This window comes from Lissotriton vulgaris, chromosome 4_1, assembly GCF_964263255.1.
Source record: "Lissotriton vulgaris chromosome 4_1, aLisVul1.2, whole genome shotgun sequence".
NCBI lineage: Eukaryota > Metazoa > Chordata > Amphibia > Caudata > Salamandridae > Lissotriton > Lissotriton vulgaris.
Window position 1 is genome coordinate 589,014,408 of NC_141691.1, and position 21,762 is coordinate 589,036,169.

Genomic DNA, 21,762 nt, shown 5'->3' on the forward strand with positions numbered 1-21,762 from the left:
TTTTTTTCAGTAGGAACTCATTTCTGACCTATGGAGTAGTTTTTGGCTTCTAAAGGTCACAGGACGATCCTTCCCCTTCTCAGTGAACTTGGCAAGAAATTCTCCAACTCCCCTTTTAGGAGTATATATCTGAATCAGAGGTATATATCGAAATCTTTCAACTACCCATCTGATGCCCAAGGTAGGCAGGGGAGGACTGATCAAACTTGCACTTAGCTGCCTTGTTGATCAGTCCCCCTCCCCTCCCCCATCACTGCATCTCCTCCATGCCAGCCATGTGGTCTTCCCTTGCCATCGAGGATGGCTGGTATTTATGTTTTTATGGAAAGGAAGTGACAGGATTGTCTGGGCACACAGAGATGATAAAGAAAGCCATGTTGTGTATGGCTCACAGATGACTCCTCTCCCCTGCACTGCCTGTACTTGTGATCATCCTACAGGATGTCTATTGTGTCATTTTAAACTCTTGGCTGGTAAACAGCTACAGGCATCTACCCATCTATACTTCTCTATATTTCAATCAAAGTAGATCGTATTGAACACTTAGTTGCTTTACTTTGCAGTGCATTGACTTCGCACCCCTCATACATTACTCTTCAACCATGCTGACCAGACTCTTCCACCTGTTCTCTGTATGTATGAATATTCAAACACGTGATTTGGACTTATTGTGAAACTTTCTTATTCTAATTATTTGTCATGACATACATTTTTTCACATTAGGAAAGCTAGCTTCTACGTCTTTCTTCACTGTACATTAGCTGTTGTGCATTCTGGTCATTACCATAGCAGCAGCAATGCCCAGATGCTGTCATCACTTCCTGTGCTAATGAAACAGCCTCTGAAAAATAATATCCTTCATATGTTGGTGAATGGCTAATTAGTCTTCACTTTCAATGGCAAACACATCTGTTTATGATTCTTCATTACTCTTTGATTGATTGCCTAGATTTATGAGTATCTCTCATCTTCTTTCTAATGCTAATTTCATTCATACTTCTTAAGCAAAACACACAACAGCTGCTTCGCATATAGAGATCTATTGCAATGTGTGTCACTCTTCTAGTAAAACAATTCCTTTAAAACCTCACTTACAACTTTATTGCGATCACACAGATCCTAAAAAGTATGCAGCAAAAAGTCCCAAGAAAAGTATACACCGAAATATATAGATAAAATATGTATAGAATAAAAATTGATAAAAACATTTGTACTAATCCAAAATGACAGGTCCCCTAGAACAGTTTTAAAATACAAATCTTCAAAGCAGCAAAATGTATGGCACAGAATAAGGTGCTTTAGGTTCCCACAAGTACCAAACGGAAAACATTCTGATCTGGCAAAAGCATTCCAAAACACAATGACTCAGTTACATAATTTTTTTCACCTAATCCAAAGAGCATGCCAGAATCTAGAAAGACCAAATACAATAGGTTGTCTGGTATCAGTACACAAGAGTCTTAAGACCTCTAGATAGTGCCCTCAACCCACCAAGAAGCATAACAGAATAATCAACTTTTTTCTCATCGACTGGTAAGTCGGGCAAAAAAAGAGTAAGTGAATTCTGAGCTAACTTGGCAAGTGGGGCACAAATCATCCAAATCGTTATTGCTGGACCATTTTGAGTAGAACAGTTTGGTGGGAAGTGATTTATAACGAAACTGCAGAAAATGTTTCCGTTCCATCGGTTGCTCTATTTCATCAATAGTTGGCTCAAAAGAAGGAGAGCATTTCGATTTGAGAAAGACTTCGGTCACGCTGGAAACTGGAGCTGATAGAACTTCTTTTGAAACCGAATCCCAAAACACTTTTTTCATTTTTTCTCTGGAAATGTGCCTCATAGTTTCTGGATTTGACCGTTAGGTGTCCAAGTCCAATTTTGCCACAGATTTCCGTAGAGTGGAAAACCATTTTATTGCCAAGGCCTTTGGAAATCTCAAGAGATCTAACAGAGTCTCTCGGTAGGTCTGCAGCTCATCTACAGTCCATAGCCTAAACCAAAACATTATCAATCGGTACATTGCCTTGTGACTCAGCTGTTTATGTGCCAGATCCATATATAAGAGTGTCAGAGGGGTACTAGCCGGGAGATCCACCAGAGATCTCAAAAACTGATTTGCCACAGCTATTAAAGATGATATATTTCCTCTCCCCCACAGCTCTATTCCATACATTATGCCCCCCATTACTTTAGTATTGTAGATTTCTAGTGCAGGTTCAATCTGCCGTGACATAGTTTTCCAGTGTATTTTACTAATGTGATTACATTGGAATACTTGATGGAGCTTAGCCTTCTCCCTTTGTGCGTCCCAATTTACAGATGAGGATACACATATTCCTAAGTAATAAAAAATGTCAACTTGTTCAAGTAAGGTGCTACCTGCCCAAAAAGATCTACCAGAGAGTTTTGACCCACTTTTGTTAGAAATCATGTATTTGGGTATTCCCTAATTTAAGAACAACCCCCTATTATTACAAAACTGTATAAAATCATTTAAAAGTTGTGGAGGCCCGGGAGGATTTAGAAATTAAAAGGGTGTCATCCGCAAATAACACATCGGGGACTCTTCTATTGTTTACTTTCGGTGCATCACAACCATCCCTCTCCAAAAAGTCAATAACCCCATTGATAAAGAGGGTAAAAAGAGTGGGTGCCAGCACACAACCCTGCCTGACTCCACATTTTACAGGACATTTTTCTGTGACTTCACTTCTTAGGCCCCACCTGACCAGGGCTGAGTTTGAGGTGTGTAATCTAATTAGAATATCTAAAAGGTTTACCGGTATGCCCAGTTCTCTCAGTGCTCCCCACAGCTTCGCACCGGGCACAGAGTTGAAAGCTGTGCGCAGGGCAACAAATGCCACATATAGTTTACCCCCTTTGAGATCCACTTCCTTCCAGTACCTACAAATAAAACGGAAGACCTGGTCTAGGGTGCTAACTTTTGAGTGAAAGCCCGCCTGTAGGTCACTTAAAATATGAAATTCCATCATCCATTCTTGGAGCCTCCCTAAAACTTGTTTACAAAAAATCTTTTGGAGAGAATCTATTATCCTTATCGGCCTATAGTTAGATGGCTTGGATTTGTCTCCTTTCTTATAAATAGGCACAATCTCTGCAACCTGCCACGATTTCGGAATAGGTGCTCCATGGAGAATCAAGTTAGATAAAATATTTATATACCGACCCCAAAAGCATTTATCTTCTTTATACAGATCATTGGGGATTCTGTCTTGGCCTGGAGCATGCGCTGGCTCACATGAGGAGATTGCTGCATAAGTTTGTACTAGGGAAAAAACAGGGGCTCAAAGTCCTCACTCAACACCTCCTCAGACAACTCACCCATCTCGCCCCTACCATCACTCTCAATGGCATAAATAGGCTGTCCAGTCATCGGGCTGTATGTTAAATTCTAACTCTGGTTTTTCCCCCTTAAGCCAGTGAGTTGCCTCTCTCCAGAATGACTTTTGATCTTTACCATTTAGTGCTATGTGTAGAGCTAGCCATAGTGAACGTTCCCACTCCTTTTTAGCACTATCAATGGCCCGCCTGCACCTGGCTCTAGCTGTCACAATTTCAGGATGGATCTTACGCTTTATAGCACAAATAAGCTCCCTCTTTGACCTTCTACAGTCCTGGTTAAACCACGTGTCTTTAGGCTTATGCTTTGTACCAGTGGAGTGGGTAGGACTTCCCATATTATTTGCAGGCCGGCTCAGCAGTTCCCTGGCCTTTCTAAAGAGGTGCTCATTGCCTGGGTTTAGACTCTTAACAGCCTCTTCACTAGGGGTATTAGTTAAGGACTCTATTAGGTTTAAGGTTTTCTGTTTGAGAAGATCCAGCACCCTTGGATGCTTCTCAACCCAACCCAACTTAGCTGTTCACTGGTTATTTAAAAGTGAGAACACTCCCAAGTCCCATTGTCCGTTTGAAGTTGGCTTTGCGGTACCAGAGATGCTTAATGAAAGTGCAAGTGGGTTGTTATCACTATTGTATCTATTTACCACAACCATATCATCTAGTACAGGCCATAGGTTGGAGGTGATTAACCAGTAATCAATACAGCTTGTATGGTTGGGTCTATTAAAAGTGTGAGCCCCGTTAGGATCTGATCTAGATCTCCCATTGGTTGCTTTAAGGTCATGCTGGAGTGTTAGTGCAAGCAGCTGACCACCCCTCTTCATCCATTTGACCTTTGGTAGACTTAATGGAGGAATAGACCAATCTTTGTCCCACTCTTCTGTCAAATCAGGGGCGATAAAACATTAACCATGTTCATTTAGGACAAAAATGTGATGTGTCATTCGCCGCCATTCGCTGCAAAGTACTATGAAGTCCGTGTGGTGCAACGCTGATCCAAATAACGAAAGCGAAATCGGGCGTAGATGTACACCTACATACTAGAATGCTCATTCTAGCAGTATAGGTGTACATGTACTCTCTTCACCGATTTTGCATTTTTAGTCATTCACAAGTGTCACAATTATATTACAGGGAAAATTGTGTTTTTTTTTAAATTTCCCTCTGGCTCACATTTGCCAGCGCTAATTTTACTACTGTGGATGGTTTGAAGAACAGGAAATCCACTATTAAGGAGTTAGAATAGATGTCCGACTGACATTTAGTTTTTCCCTCATTTTCTTCACACAGAAAAAAGTTTCCATTCTCCAAGTGCTCCCCCAAAGTTGGAGGATTTGAGGGTCTTTGTCATACTCATTGATCCGCTTATTTCTATATGAAGAAGGTGCATTATTAGAATTGCACCCAGTTTGGAAGCAGGAATTGAAATTTTTATATACACTCGGGGTTGCAGCTTTTGGAGGACATTCACCAAATTTACAATGCCAACTGCAATTAACCTGCCCCTAAATTACACCTGTGACTGTGGAAAATCCACACATCTGACAGGCTTTCCTAGGTTAACCTAGTTCAAGTGCCATAGTTAGCTATGTTTGACCTTGAAATCAGACAAACTCATGGTATGGCGTTGTACCTGCTGGATGACGTATGATGCTTCTCTGAGTAATCTAATTTTGATTACTCAAAGAATCCTTATCAGTCAATTAAAACGTTTAGGGAGACACAACATCATGTAGCTGATGGATTCTGATATTTCTTCTTATTATGAGCCAGTGCATTTCATTCCTAGCTTGCATAGTGTTATTCAAGCTGACATTCACATTCTATTGTTACTTGCTATTTGCTTTAAATGCTATTTGTGCTGATGCTGAAAAACACCCTGGTTTCATTCATGTATCAAAATTGAAATGTACCTCAAGAACACTACCTGTTTTTGTTCTTATTGAGCTGCAACTGCTAATGTCTTTAGTTGATAAAACCCAATAAAATTGTTTAATCATCAGTCAATCTAAACGTTTGAAACCACATACGGACACTTGGGAACGTATACCATAAAATATCCTAGATGAAAGTAAGGCTTGCAAAAAAACTATCAGAAAGCAGAAACCATAGCTCCATATGGGTCATAGAATGTGCTGATTTCCATCAAAGGTTTAGCACAGGTACCTAAGCTTTTAATGCATGGATGTCTACAATAACCGGGTAAACCCTGCCTCTAGACTATTTGTAATATGGCTACTCACAGTAATGCAGTGTTCTTTTTAATCCTAACTACAGATTGGTTTTTAATGTCGCTACTGGTATTTTATATTTTTGTAAAGATTTTAATTAATCATGTACAAATAAAATATTACTTACTTACTTACTCACCTCTACTAAGAAACTGGCAAATCCAATCTACTGTAATTCCTTTTAAAAATCGTGCGGTTATATCAAAAGTGTTTATGCCAAAGTCACCAGACAATGTGAAGGGCAGGGCACAGAGCAGGTTTCTAACTGCAATTTAAACAATTTAATGAAGTAACAGACTTTTTTATGTTATGATATGTTATGTGTATTTGGAAAGTGTACCAGCATCCACAAAGGTATCTTGGCACAGAGTAGATGTGTACCTAGCCCATACCTATGGTAGGCTGGTTGATTGGAAAACCAGGTCTTCAGCTTCTTGCAGAATTCAAGAAGAGAGGAGGAGGCTCTGATGTGGAGAGAGAGGTTGTTCCATGTTTTAGGAGGGATGTAAGACAACGCTCATCCTCCTGATCTGGTTCTGTGTATGAGTGGGATGTTTGTGAGTAGGAGTCCCTTGGAGTGGAGATTTCTGGATGGTTGGTGGAAGGGGATGTAACTGTTCAGGTAGGTGGGCCCTGAGTTGTTGAGTGCCTTGAATATGTGTGTGAGATGAGTTTGTAGTGAGTACACTCGTGTGTTGGAAGCCAGTGTAGTTTCCTGATGTGTGGTGTAATGTGAGTACTGAGTGGGAGGTTGAAATCTCTTTGTTCATAGTTTCCCCTTGGAATTCACTCAACAAAGAGCCATTTATGGTAGTGCCAGGACTGCCTACAGAAACTTTGCCTACAGCCTTGTTCCTCTATGTGGTGACAGAACTCTTTGACTTTCAACTTCCTTAGGATGTGCGGTAGGGAATGACAGTGATTTGTGATAAATCAATTTCAAAAGGAAAACCAACGAGGACAAATACATTTGTAGAATAAATAATTAGATCAGACATGTAATAGCAACAAGTGAGAACTGAGTGTATAAAATGGGGTAAGTATAGAAAAGGCAATGTATGTTTTGTGTTTCATTTATAAGAACAGTAGAAAGAGGTACATGCTATTCTCAGTGGCAGAAGCGCCCTAGTGTACAATTAACAGCACAAATTGGGAAAGAAATAAAATATGATGGTACACAAATACTATTTATTCACGGGAAATCAGAGAGATAGAACATAATTAACCCATTTGGTATAACAAAGGATCTGCTTTGCCTGATAGTACCTGTTCTCAGACAAGGCAGGCCTAAGAGGCTGTCTGTGGCACAACCAACATCATGGGAGTGCCAGACTGTCCATGCAACCTACAGGGAAGGCACTGTTTTTGGTTGACTGGCCTGTTAGATGTGAATTGAGGGACACTGACTCTGTTTAGAATTTCCCTGTGGGACAGTACATTTTGCCCATTTAAACGCGGATTGGCAGAAAGTAGTTGATCTCATCATGAAAGTTTCAGCAGGATCCTGCATTTACGGCAGGAAAAAACAAGAAACTGAAATCTTATTAAAAAACCCACCAATTACTGTAGGGAGTGACAAGTCTATTTAAAACCACAATAGCAAATTAGCTTCCAAGTAGGGGCACCTCGAGTGAGCACATCGAACACTGGCTATGCAGGAAATGGAATTCCATTGTCAATTAATAAAATGTATAATATAACTTAGTGAAAGGGAAGAAACTAGCAATATGAAGTGCGCCTTAGGGTGCACCAGCCTCCCCCAGAAGGCTCTCCTGACATATAAGATGGTCTTCACTATTTAAAGAAGTACCTTGAATAAAAGGAAACATTACTAACATTAGTCATGAAGTGTGTCAGGTTATAAGAAACTGTCACCTGTCTGTCACTGGGAATATAGACTTACAATAATAACACATCAATTTCCTAAATGGATTATTTTCAACTCTCTTCTCTTAGAAAAATGTGGATATTTATTTCTGTTAAAACATGCATTTTTGTGAAAATTGTGACTGACATGTCAATGCAATTTTACAACTGAATAGAAAGTGTACAAACACGATAATTCGGTAAGAAATTGAAAAACTCTCTACTAATGTTTTTTTTAATTATTATATTTATTATTTTTATTAGTTTATAGAATACGTTTCACATTAAAGATCCTGAAGTTGTGTGTGCTCCAGTCAATCAAATAATGGCAGGATGATTAATTCATTTGAATGTATCTATAAAACCCACTGAGAATGATGTACTCACTTCTCTTTATAGGGCTGGAGATATCTTGGGATGGAGACAGTTTTGTGGAAGTTATGGCGGCACCACACTTGAAGGGCAACCTGTGTGGCCTGTGTGGCAACTATAATGGGCACAAGAGAGACGATCTGATTGGTGGAGATGGAAATTTTAAATTTGATGTTGATGATTTTGCTGAGTCCTGGCGTGTAGAATCAAATGAGTTTTGCAATCGATTGCAGAGGAAGCCAGCCCTAGAATTATGCCAAGGAACAGTGAGGGTGAAACTCCGGGCACACAGGGAGTGCCAGAAACTGAAGACATGGGACTTTCAGAGCTGTCACTCTACTGTGGATTATGCCATATTCTATCGGTAAGTGTAGCCTTGCTGTTAAAACTTTGAAAGTAGATACTTTGGGGCACAAAATGTGAACAGGTAATTGGTAAGATTATAAATGTTGTACTATATATGTATGTATATAGTTTGGTTGTGCAGACAATCTCCACTGATTAAAATATTTATGTTCATGCCCTATGAATCTCGGGAAATGGCATCTTTCTAAACATATTAAGCTTACATTTTAGTGTTCTCTGTTTTAGGAGAAAGCCGGTATTACATTTAAACCATAGTCATCATTGGGACTGAAAAGCACCAATCAGCATGCTCTTCATGCACCCCTTCAGCTGACGCACTTCCTAAACTTCAAAAAGCCACTGAGCCATTTTGTGGTGGGATTGACCTTTTTTGTGATTCTTAATATAGATTTAAACAGCAAGAGTTAACTAAAATTTGTATGTGCTGGGAAAATAATTGAGTTTGAGAGGAGACCATAATATCTATAAAATTATTAGGGATTCTTCAGTGTTCTTAATAAAGGTTACTTGTGTCAATGCCAATAATACTGGTTAACACGTTTGCTGGAGTACCTCTATGTGATATATATAGCAATTATATCTTGTTAGCAATGGAGATACCATTACTGAGGCATCTGTATTTAGTTTTTTCATTTAATTTCAAAGTGTTCTCAGGTATACAGTCAGATATGAGCTCAGTTTTTAAGACATTGAGGGCCATATTAATGGGAGGGTTGCATCGCACCATGCAATGCATGTGCAGCACAATCCTTAAATGTGGTTTTTCAAGCTATGCAAGATGACCTTGCATGGCCCTGGGTGGCTTGATAAGTCCAGAGTAATGCAACTGAATGCAAATCGCTGTGTTGCGTTATACTTCCCCATGGGAGTGTTCCATGGGTGGTGCGTGGGTGTTCCCATGTAAAAACTCATGGATTTTGATGCGTTCTCACAATTACTATAATGTGCCGAAACTGCTAGACCTTCCCAGGTGAGGGGTAACCAGGAGAAATATGTTTATTTCTTCTAGTTTTTTCTTCTTTCTGTATGTGCTGCATTCTGCAGCACACATAGAGAGAGGAAAATGCCTTAGCGGATTGTTTTTGTGCAGAAAGGTGCCCCTTCCTTCACAAAAACAATCTTGCTTCCAACGCAGGCACCCTTGCAACATGGTGCAAGAATGCCTGCGTTAGCTCTATGCAGTAAATCGTACACCTGCATTGGGAAAAGGAGGATATGCACTGCATTATATTAAATATTTCACGCAGTGCAGCATAGCAAGGGGATGCACTGCGCTGTGCTATGTGAGATATTAGTATCTATAGCTTCAGGTATTGGAAATCTATGAAAACACCTTCATTGCTCTACATATAGAAGCCTTAAAAAAATTCCAAAATTGAATAAGATGGCTGTTCGCTTCAAATTGTACTCGAATGACTACCTAGAAGTATATTTATGGATCAATCATGCTACTCGATTTCTAAGTTGAGCAAATATATATAGTATGCCCTAAACAAGCTTGCCTCGTACCGAATGAGAAGCTAGCCTCAACTGCATGAAATGTGCTTCTTTCTGGTATATAGAAGGCACGAGAGGCAGGCTATGTATCTGAGCCTTTTCACCTCCTCTATGTTTAGTGACACATAGATGCACTGCTAATTTACTTGGTTGAGTGCGTCCTCCTTATATGTCACGTGATTGCGGTATGTCAATATGTTCAGAAAAATGTATAGCAAAATCTCATCTCCATTATCCATACCCAAATCCCCCAAACTAGTCAGATACAAGGTATTAAGTTGGTTTTTCAAAAAACGAGACGCCATGTTGAAGAGATACTCTCTTTCTCTCTTTAGCCTTAAAACTCCATTCAGTGAGGCTATTACTGGTTTGGGGGTAAAAATGGGGCCAGAAATTATACAAAATTGGGTCAGAGTGGGGTTCACTTCACTATTGAATTTTGTGGAAAATGATGCTTGGTTAACTCCTAACGAGATGTTCTCTCTTATAGGGGAACATTTTCTTCTTAGGGGTTCATATAATCTTTTATATAAAGTTTTGGTTCAAAATGACCTAGTTCAGATTAGTCGAGCCTCAGATTTATCTAATGATATTTTTTGGTCTTCATTATTTATAAAACCAGGAAAATGGAGAGGAAAACTAGCACAGAGTAGAGAGGAGGATTTGAGTACTAAAGCATCTAAAAAATGGCAGAAACATGAAAGTCTCAACTTAACAGTGAATATGTGGAAAACGTTAAATAAGTTTAATTTCTCTGTACTGAGAGGCGCCAACTGGAGGCGAATGTTGTTTTTTAGTAAATGGCTGTTATATTACACTCCTGCAGTTCTTGCTAAAATGTTCTGTAATACACCTTCTATCTGTTTTAGGTGTTCTCGACCAGATTTGGCTAATTGGTCGCATATAGTAGCTTTATGCCCCAGAATAGAGGCCTTCTGGGAGGGCATCTTTTCTTTGCTTTCACTTCATATGCACTTTACGATTATTAATTATGAAAGATTGATCATATTTGGGATTGATCCAGAGCTTAATCTGGTCGAGTCACAGGCAAAACTGATGTATATTATAATAGCGGTTGGCAGATCACTGATTCTCAAGTATTGGAAAACAGATGTGGTACCATCTTTGGATGAATGGTATGGGAAAATGAAGAGAGTAAGGAAAAGCGAATATATATATGCACAAAGGATTGGGGGACTGCGTAAAATTGAAAAAATTTGGGGGACATTTTTTGATTAAATTTATATGTTCGTTTTTGGATACGAAATTTCTTTTTTTTTAGGTCTATCTCCTTGTTCAGAGAGAATGTAATATTTGTTCTTCAGCAGATCATTGTGTTTTTTTTTCGACTTTGTATCTTTTTGAAATTTATGTGACGAATGAATTGTCAAGTCCTGAATAAAAACATAATAAAAAAAAAAAAGAAAAATGTATAGCAAACAGAAGACGTTGGGCTTGAATAGCAATAGCAGGGGCGGCCTTAGGCATGTGCAAGCTGTGCACCTGCACAGGGCCACCAAACCCCAGGGGCCACCCCACTAATATATATCCTTAATATAATAATCCTCTGAGGATGGATACATATTTGCGTGGCGGCCCCTGGGAGGGATTTGGCGGCCTCCGGCTCTGTTCCACTTCCAAACACCCTGACCCCCCCACCCCGCCCACTTTGCTGGCCTCCGCGCTCCGCCCCGCCCAGACCCCCTCTTCCGGGGCCCCCTACCTACGCTCCCTGCCCACCAGGGCCGCCATGAGCCTAGAGCCACCCCTGGCAATAGTCTATACAAATTCAATCAGCTGATTCTGAACATATTGTACAACCATAACCTTTGATCGTCTTGATTTCACAAGTAATAATAGCCTCCCAGCACTCATTCCAATACACCGGCGCCCAATCATTGCCGACGCACTGCAGCCATCTATCTGCAAAGGGTGACAAAGTGTTCCAAATGTGTCGGGACAGTCCCGGGTTTCCCCAGCTGCCCCTGCAGAGTTTGGGAAATGAAAACGGTGGGAGTTGCCTTTTTATGTTTTCCAATTCAGGCATAATTATCAGCTGTTATAAAGAAAGCTATTTGATTAACAGACATGCTACAGACTTAAAAAATTGCCTTTTATTCATGTTCTTACTGACTATTCTTTAATTCTCTGCTGAGGAGCACTGTCATTTTGTGCACTCAGTTGAAGTACAATTGTAGTCTGTAGTCCTTCTATTTTTGTGAAATGTCCTGGGTTTTGGCTTCAATATTCTGGTGACCCTAGCCCAGAGAGGCTTTAAGAAAGACGAATCCTACAATGAAGATTGAATGTTAACATGCAATATGCATTGCATTCGAGAGATTACATTCTCTCTGCTTATTATCATGCATCTAATAACCCCTTCCTTGCGCCCGCCGGCCAACAGCCAGCACAAGCACTACCTCCATAGTGCTGCGCATGTCAGTTAGTCGACGTGGCCCCGCCCACTCAATGGAGACCAAAATAATAAGACAGCCATTGGGCGAGAGGTGTGGCGCAGCATCCAGAGCAGCTGATTCCGGAGCGCTGAGCTCACGGTTTGATCCCTGGAGCTGGCGGCAGCTCAGCATCATGTGACTCTGGGCAATAGCTCTCTTAATCTCCCCAACGTCCAGCCCCTAAGCACCTCGATACCCTTAGGAGTGATAAGTTTGCGCTTTACAAGTGGATGATGCATGTAGGGCAACGCAGGGGAGCCAGCCACTGCATTTTAATTAAAAAATATATATTTATATGGCACAGACAACCATCCAACATCTTGTTTCTAAGAGATAAAGTACGCACTAAATGTAGAGGAAGGGGGCAAATGAGGCAGAAATCCATCAACAATTTAGGAAAATGTTGAGCCCATTTCTTAAGGGGAGGTAATTCTGGTTGAAGTGCGTGCTTAAAGGCAGCTCATTAAAAAATTTCCCTTCACCTCAACGATAGCGATTGATCGAGGACCATACAATCTCAATATATGTATGTTTACTGGAGAATGCAAAAGTCTGTAAAAGTGATTACATGAGGAAAGACATTATACTGCTTTTCAGAAGGGCTTTATAAGATTTATATTCACTAGAATCCTGGGTCTTCTGACTTAGCCAAGTTCTAATCCCGCTGACCACCACAAGACTTTTCTTAATATGAATCATTTATATGGAACAGTGTGAAGGTGTTGCAGAAAATTCAAGTAGGCATCACCTGTTTGGCAACTTATTCAGGTTTGTCTGCACAGGCTTTGCCCAATTAAGACTACACTGAGAAGCCGAAGTGATTTCTGTAAACGTATGTCTGAGATGTTATTTCAAACTTTCATTCTTATAAACTTCCATAAAAAATTACATACACATCGCCTCTTGCTAGACAAGAGAAGTGGCATGTTTATACTGAGGCCCCTTAAAATGGTAAGAGAAACTAGAAACAGAAGATGTGAAGGCCATGCTGGAATAAAGGGCTCAACTGTCAGGAAACTGTGGGAGAAGAACAAATGTTCTGAAGATATCTTTTCAGAGTAAAGTTCTCGAAAGCAGAAGCCCATCAAAGGCAGGCATGATGATGCCTTGAAAACCTAAGAGTTAACTTGAGGAAGGCATGTGGTGAAGAGCTAGCTACAGCACCACCAGCTAGGAGCAGGTGGTGCTGTAGGCTGAAAGAGGATGCAAGGTCATTGGATTGAAGTGAAGGACTTCTTCCAAAAAAATTCTTAGTAAAAAAAAAGAAATGGAGGTCAAGTGTGTCTCAGAGTGGTTTGAGGTGCTGGGGAACCGAGTGAGATCAAAACTTGATCAGTTTCTCTCAGTCCAACACAGTCTTTCGAAGAATGTTTATCTTTGCTTTCTATAGACAATGATGACAACTGCATATGGCCCACACATGTGTACTCTCGTCAAAGCTGCTGGAATCAACACAAAGCCCATTTTATTTTCTGGCACTTCACCCTGAAGAAAACATCTCATAGAATATTGGGGGCACTGCATCGAATCTCTCACAGAGTTCACACACCTGGTAACCAGAGGAAGTGTGGAACAACAGAATTGTTAAGCGCTGCTTCTCAAGGGTTGGCACTCGGTTTTCTAGATGACCATGGGTTTATGTTGCAGCAAGGGGGACACGTACCAAAATCAGGGAAGTGCACAGCCCTCTCTTATGAGTTCATCTAGTTTTTACGGGGGTTCATTAGCAAGACTACTGTTGTCTGGGGGTTTGGGTAACCAAAGAAAGTTGAAGAATTGTGACACACAGTTGCCTTTATTATAGGGGATCGCTAGCTAACTGACTTCAAGACACTCAAGGGGTCATTCATGCCCACAACAATTTACCCTTGTGATCTACATACTTTTCTGGTGGGAGTAAGTTAGGTACTGCAAAACCCACATCTTTCAAAGTCTCTAATTGTGCCTATGAAAATGCAAATGGATCTGACACAGTGGAGTTTAATGGGTCATATTTGTTAAAGAAAAAGGTGTTTTAATGTTTGTGAGACAGTATTTTTATCTAGGAAAGTAATGTTTATTAAAATTATTAAAATGTATTTCTTCACATGCCTATATAACTCAAATGTGAAGTGAAAGTTGAAAGCACCCCGAACAATTGATAGTTATGTGAGCAGAAAGAGTCTAATATTTACCATGGGTGGGCAGAGATGGCAGTCACCTATGTGCCATGTTATGACATTTTATGCAGAGGGCAAAAATGGGTCCAATCCATTTTGCACCAAGGTTCTTGCTTGTGTTGTACATGATGGAGAAAACGATTTTTCTCCTTTCCATTTTGCCTAGAGCTTTATGAAACAGAGTACAGACAGAGAAAATAGGCTGGAAACACGTTAGAACAAGTGCAAGAGTCTATACATGATGACTACGTTTGCTTTTATATTATGTTTTCTTAGCAAAATCGGATTAGAAAAACTTTTGTAAATATGTGGAGCGAATTTGCACCATGGAGCAAAGTGATTGTGCCTAAAATAACTACTGTCATTCCCACAATGTTATCATTTATTTCCTTTGGAGTTAAACGCAAAATCAGAGCAAAGTCAATTTGCTCTACTATTGCCATCGCACATCAGTTCATTTAACTAAGTTAACAGCAAGAAATATGTATCCCCTTTCCTTTTACAAAACGGGTAAAAGTGGTACAATGGGGATTTATTCTGGGTTTGCACTGTTACACAGCAATAATAATAGCCCTCACTATCTAGTAATACGTTTAGAAGGTGAAAACAGCCATTCATGGACCTTCCTCCACCACAGAGAAAGCATTATAAAGTAAATTCCAAATGTGGATTCTCTTATCAATTTTCTTTACCGAAGTTGGAGGATTTTCCAACCAGGCGCGTCCGGCACAGGTAAGAGTGGTGGGCAGTGCAGGGTGAGGTCAGGGGAGATGAGAGATGACGGGATAGGTAAAATTAAATAAAAAAATTAATAAAATAACTTACCATGTGCTCGCTGCATCGCCGCGTCGGGGATGCGGTGAGCTCAAGGTAAGTGTTTTTATTATATTTTTTTATTAAATTTTACTTATCCCATCGTCTGTCGAATTCCACCCGCCCGCTCCCGCCCCGCCCATCTCTCTTTCCTATGCCAGCCGCACCTGTTTCCAAACCCAGTCTCATGGTGGCTTGAATCAGTCCTTAGGCTGCACCCTACATCGGGGCAGATGCTACGGGCAGGTGCTATAGGCACACTCAATTCTGTGTTTACTTTGTGAAACTGGAAGTCATATAACTGGCTCGTGGAAGCTGAAATCTCTCAGACCATTGCATTCAGAGGATTCATTTCATCTGACTCTTACAGGCTAAGCTATTTTATAATGGAAATAAATTATCTTCAGAGGACAGGTTAGCATATTGTGTTACCATCTTCCTCCCCGGCCGCCCATTACATCATCATTCAAATGGAAATTTCATCTCATAAACATTAATCTTCCCGAGTAAATTGTGTCTACAGTATCACCACCAGCTCATTTCGTGGATGTGTTCTTTCAGAGCAAGAGTACTCATGGGTAACTGGATATTCTTGTTTTCCTAGAAATGAACATCTTAGTGAAGTGTAAAAATTCATTTTTTTCAACTAAAAAAATGGAAGAGATCATTGTGGCAAAGATTACTTTATCAGTGTGCTATTGATTATGTGGTGGGATTCATGTTTCAGTTAATTACTTTAGGACAGGGCTAAGCCTCTCATCCTGCACTGCTGCTTTGCATCACTGTAGCCAAACTTGAGAACTTTATGCCTGCCAGAATTAGACCTAATATGCCACCTCATAGGCCACCCTTACTAATTGTCTCATGTACCCACTCTATCGGGGATATGGCTCAGGTGGCCGAACTTAAGATCATATTAAAGTATTTCTGCCTTACTGTTAGAAATGGGGGTCTCTAGTTGGCAATGGTTTGCACCTTTGTCCTAGTAGGGACCCTTCTTCCTAGTCAGGGTAAGGGAGTTACACTCCTAAAAAAATCCCTGCTCACTCCCTTGGTAACTTGGCACGAGCAGTCAGACTTATCTCAGAGGCAGTGTGTAAAGCATTTGCACATAACTAACAGTAATACAGTGAAAACACTACAAACAGACACCACACCAGTTTAGAAAATTATCCAATAATTTATACTTTTTAAAACAAGACCAGAATGATACAAATCCTACATACAGTTACTTAAAAATATGCACTTTGCAAGAATACTTTAAAAATACAGTTCCATGAAGTGGTTGTCTCCGTCTGGTGCTGCTGCGGTACTGAAAGCAACAGAATCCAACAGTTCCGTCTGACTGCGTCAGTCGGGGATGTCAGCAGACTCGTAAACAGTACCTTTTGTGTTGTGGCTGACACATTGGTGCGGGCTGGTCGTGGCAACTATTGCGATGTGAAACGTAGCAGTGCTGTGCCCTCAAGTAACGGTGCAGGAAAACGGCTCGGTGAAGGTCATCCAGCGGCGTCGGTGGGACAAGGCCTGCAGTACCGAGTGAAGGCGGTGCTTGTTGCAGTGATGGCACATTGCGATGCAGACAGATTGCGGTGCAGGCGACAGAGCCAGTTGTGGGGGTTTGGTGTTGGTCCATCCAGACTTCGGTGTGGGACGGGGCAGTGCATCTTGAGACTTACGAGCAGTACCCCCAAGCCATAATGTGGTCACAGAAGTCACTGTCAGCATGCAGCGGCGGTGTCAGTGAGACTAGAGCACTGAAGTGAAGGAGGCGGTGAGGAGTGTGGTGGCCACAGGTCACGGTGCAAATAGAGCCTCAGTAGCTACAGTAGTCGGTGAGTGAGACCAGGGTTGCAGCGTGAGAGGACTCGGAGCCGGCGACGGACTCGGTGACGGAGTCGGCTGCTTCCCCTTCTCTGGGCCAACTGAAACTGTGGTTCCAGAAGTGGTACCCAGAGGTCGGTGAAATCTTTGCAGTCTCTGATACTTCAGAACAGGAACCAAGCTCAGTTTCAACCCAGTGGAGATACTCAGCATAAGTAAAGAAAGTTCAGTTAAGTCCTTTCACTGCCCAAGGCAGAAGCAGCAACAGCAGGCTAACCCAACAAAGCAAGAACACAGCAAAGGGTGAGTACTCCTCGGCATTTCTTCCAGCTCTTCTTCTTGGCAGGTTCCTTGATTCCAGAGAGTTCTAAAGTTCTGGGGGTTGGGCACCAATGTTTACACTCAGTTTCCTTTTGTTCTCTCAGACAGAGAGGTTCTGGGCTCAGTCAAAACCATTTCTGGATCCGAAATTCATACATTACTACCCCCCACCCTGCCCCTCGCTACGTCACCACCCGGCAGGTACTCCCACCACCGCCCGCGACTGGACACAAAGGGCCTGATTTAGAGTTTGCAGGACAGGCTACTCCGTCACAAACATGATGGATATGCCGTTTGCCTAATTACAGGTGCATTCGAATATAATGCACTTGTTATTATGTGGACAAGATATCCATCATACTTATGACAGAGTAACCCGTCTGCCAAACTCCAAATCAGATCCAAAATGGAACACAGCATGAAAAATGATTAGTTGTGTGAATAGAAAAGGTCTAATATTTATCAAGGGTGGGAAGAGATGGCAGCCACCTGGGTGCCGTGCTATGAAATGTTTGTACCGGGGCAAACATGTGTCTAAACCATTTCACACCATTGCTCCTGCTTCTGTTATAAAGGACGGAGAAAAAAGATCTTTCTCCCTTCCACTTTACACAGAGCTTTATGCAACAGATTATAAACTGAGAAAATAGAATTGCATTCTTTTTTCAGTGGCATAAAGCATTGCTTCGATTTAATTAAACATTATGGAAACCTTTGGGTACAATGCAAAACTGTCCAGGTCCATGTGTGTGCCCCCTCCGCCCTTAGGGAATCTAGGCCCAAGTTTCTTAACTTTCTCAGGAGACATCTCCTGACACTGTAGTTCTCCAGTGGTAATATGGAAACATTTATACACCACCCCTTTCACTCTGGAACCTGCATGGCGCACATGGTCTCACGGCATTTTGTGGAACAATAACTGACATCATGGGCATTATCTGGGTGCCCCTAAAGGTTGCAGCTGTAGCCCGGATGCTTCCCATTGTCACTCTTATGCCTACCCCACCAACGAAATTTTGTAGGATTTCTTAAACCTGTTGCAGACTTTTCTTGTGATTTCCAGGGAGCAAAGTTGATCAATCGACCCCGCGTAAGATGTCCCCTCTTGCTGCTTCACTTCTAATGATATCACCAGGGAGTTGGGTTGGTTATTCAATTTCACTTCCACCACCGAATCTTTTTTGTGTCATGACACCTTTTCAGGCAGACCCTGGAGGATCATCTTGTGCTGTTCTTGATCTTTTGAGGATGCAAGTCGGACCTTGAGTAAGTACTGCTTCTATTACTTACCGGTAATTGCATTCCTCTGTGTCCTCCTCTTGCTTATCTCCATTACGGCCCTCCCTCCCGTTTGTCAGGCCAACTGCGTCTACGGCAGCTTGGTACGTACAGGGGCTGTGGAGGGGGCGGGCCTTTTTATATTGGTGGTGGGGTGTCTCCGAGGCAAATGGGCCTCATTATGTAATTGAGATAAGCGAGAGAGACGAGGAGGTAATGATGGCTATAGACACTATGCATATGTTTTGGGCTAAAACACAATGGGCTCTGAACGTGGTTGTCAATTCACCAGGAAGCCAGAGCTAGTAGTTCACAGCAAAATATTTCACAGATCTCACGTAGAGTTCAATTTTAGTATGCTGTTGATATAAAATAACATTTTTAAAGCAGACTTGAGCCCTTGCTCAACGTGGTCCAGAAAGAGGTGTAAAAGTATATCCATACACTACAAGTCAAGCGTCAAACAATGGAGTAATTCAACCTCCAAGTAATGTGTATTTAAACCATCTTCTCTCCTCTCGGAAATGCAAGGATTGGAGCTTGTTAAATTTGGCATGAATCCTCTTTAGGTTTAGTTTTTGACCATTGGGATTGTTGTGGTTTGTAGAGAGGTTCTTTCTGAACCCGGAATGAACTCTTAGCCATGGACTGTTTCCATCAAGTGCAGAATGAGCCATTGTCTCCAACACCAACAACCCACATAGTTCAGCCTTTTTATCAAGGCACCTCTCGCACCTGCCTGCTAATATCAGTGGTTATTACAGCTGTTATAAGCTGACGCCCCGCCAGAAGATCCACAGATGTCTCTTTTTACCCATGGAGGGAGATTCAAGCAGGAAGAATGGGCGGGCGCGTCTGCAAGGAGGAATTTTATAGGACTTTGACCGCGTGGAGCTTTAGTTTACGTCCGGCTAACCGTGGGTCGTTCCTCCAGCTAGAAAAATGCTTATTTTTCCTAATGACTGACGTTGAGCTCTGCTGCATGGAAAGGAAAGGATTCTTGGAGAAGTTTGATAGCAAAACCATATGATGTGATGGGACGGTCCGCTCTGCAGTCACCATCACACCCGCGCTTCTTGATGCAAAGCTGGGTATGTTTGGAATGCGCTCCTTTCTGCTTCCGCTCTCTTATTCCCAGTTTAAATGACATACTGCGGATTACTTTTAATTCCTCAATCCTAAATCACTGCAGCTATTTAGCTAAGACTTCCAAATGGGTTCTGCAGCTACTGAACGGCTCAGCTAACAAAATAAATCCAAAAAGCCCCTGTCCATATGCTTTAGGCACCTCCATTTCCTTTATTTTTCAGGCACCCACTCAAGTGCAAGTCAGGTGTTTCCCGAAAACTCTATTGCATGCTTTCAGCAACAAAAAAAAACACATGAACCTGGTTAGAGAGGAAGCTTTCAAGCGGATGACTCATTTAAAACACGTCCTCAATGTATAAAACACACAGCAGATTCTTTGCCTTTTAGAGCTATGGTAATTCTCATGCCATTTGGGTGGTAACTAGTCGCTGAACTGTGGGTTCGAGGATGAGTTATTAAAAGGAGGGACATTGACTATCTGCAAGTTAGGGGGTGGGGGTACTGCACCAGTTACTATTTATTTTAAAGAGAGTTGTGCACAAATTCCTTGTGCTGCACAGCAGCGTCAGCTAGCTCCAGCTACAAAAGGCAGTCCTGCTTCTGAGCTGCCAGTGATCTTGAGTGGTGCTCCAAAGAGCACAGCTTGTTCTTCTCAAAACTGGATTCTGATTCGACAGCACGCCGGGGCCAGAGTTTCTGATATCCCCAATTATACGTAGACATACCAACATTAAGGGCAGGGGCAAAACTTTATTTTTTATGTCTTACATTACATCACAGGGAGTGCTCACTATACAGTTAATACCATCAATGTCTTCCTAGCAGATGCGAGCGTTATGTGGATGTGCTCACCAGCGTCCCATATATTTTTTCTCCTCACCTGGACCTTTGAGGTTGAGACAGGAGGTCTGAAGAGTACTGGCGGTGATGGATGACATGTGTCTTTCCCCAAAAAGATGGTTCCTTTGAAAAAAAATACAATATCTGAATTGATTAGTGAAAAGAAAATCACACCAAAAGAAAAGTCCATTAACTAATGCAAGATCCACCTTTTTACATTTTGTTATAGTGGCACTTCCACACAAGCAGCAAAAACACGTGGAGGTAGCACCTTCCAAAGATTTGGCTACAATAGGATGATTCCATTGATTTACTTCGCCAAAATGGTGATCAACGTTACCCACTGCGGTAAGCAAGGCTGTCCGATCTTGCTATATTCGAATCCAGCGTAAACTGGAAGTAACATTGCAGCCTTGTTGTTAATGGAGTATAAGCTGCACACGTCACAAGTGTGTCACCTTCTGTGGTCATTTCTACTGCCCCCTCTCACTACTCCTGAGTTCCACATCTCCTCACCAGGCTTCTTTCTCAGTCACTGCCGCAAAGCATCCCTTGTATGGCCAAGACTTAGGCTAAGCACTGTGAGTCCCACTTGGTTGTACCCTCTCCTGCCACCGCGACTTGGGACCTGCACCATTGTCCTGGGTGGTGAGCGTGATGCAAAAGTCTCACCTCTCAAGTGAAGCTATCTAGCAGTACACTGTTACAACCTTTGCAGTTTCTGCATGTGGATTCGTTCTGGTTAAGACAGGGCTCTGCTGCAGCCACCTGTGCTATACCTCTCTGGTCTTTTGTGTTTATTTTGAGGGGGGCTGTTGGTGCACATATGTGTACGTGTGTTAGTGTGTGTTGTAGTGTATGTGTGCATCTTGCATTGCTGCTGCCCATGCCTTTTGAATGTTTTTGATGAAAGCTTTCGCTGCTGATACCCACGTGTGCTATGTTCTTGGTGCCTTACAGAAGCTAAAGAAAACCTAGTCACTCTGCAAAAGCCAAAACAGTTCGCATTGCCATTGTTTATTTACTGAGATGCAGGAATGAATGCATGACGCCATTCCAAAGGAGGGATGCACTTTGGAAAGTAAACCAACAATACTGTGTATGAAACACAAGATTATATTTCGAACGAGGAAGGCGCAATGTCACTAATTCTTCATGGTGTTTCACTTCTCTCTCTAGAATAAATAACTTTTGAATGGAAAATGTGTTTTTATAAAGCGCTTTTTGAAACGCCATTTGGATGGTTCTTTGTCCTTCTCTGCTCTGTGTATCTGTGTCCGCACAGCAAT

General features: G+C 41.7%; 1 protein-coding gene across 1 annotated transcript in view; it reads left to right on the plus strand.

Moving 5' to 3' along the window:
• BMPER (BMP binding endothelial regulator) overlaps positions 1-21,762 on the plus strand; it is a 477,629-nt gene that overhangs the window by 356,813 nt on the left and 99,054 nt on the right. Inside the window, exon 13 of the mRNA XM_086964813.1 lies at positions 7,858-8,194. Within this exon, the coding sequence (XP_086820939.1) occupies positions 7,858-8,194 (337 nt within the window). The remainder of the gene's footprint in view (positions 1-7,857; positions 8,195-21,762) is intronic.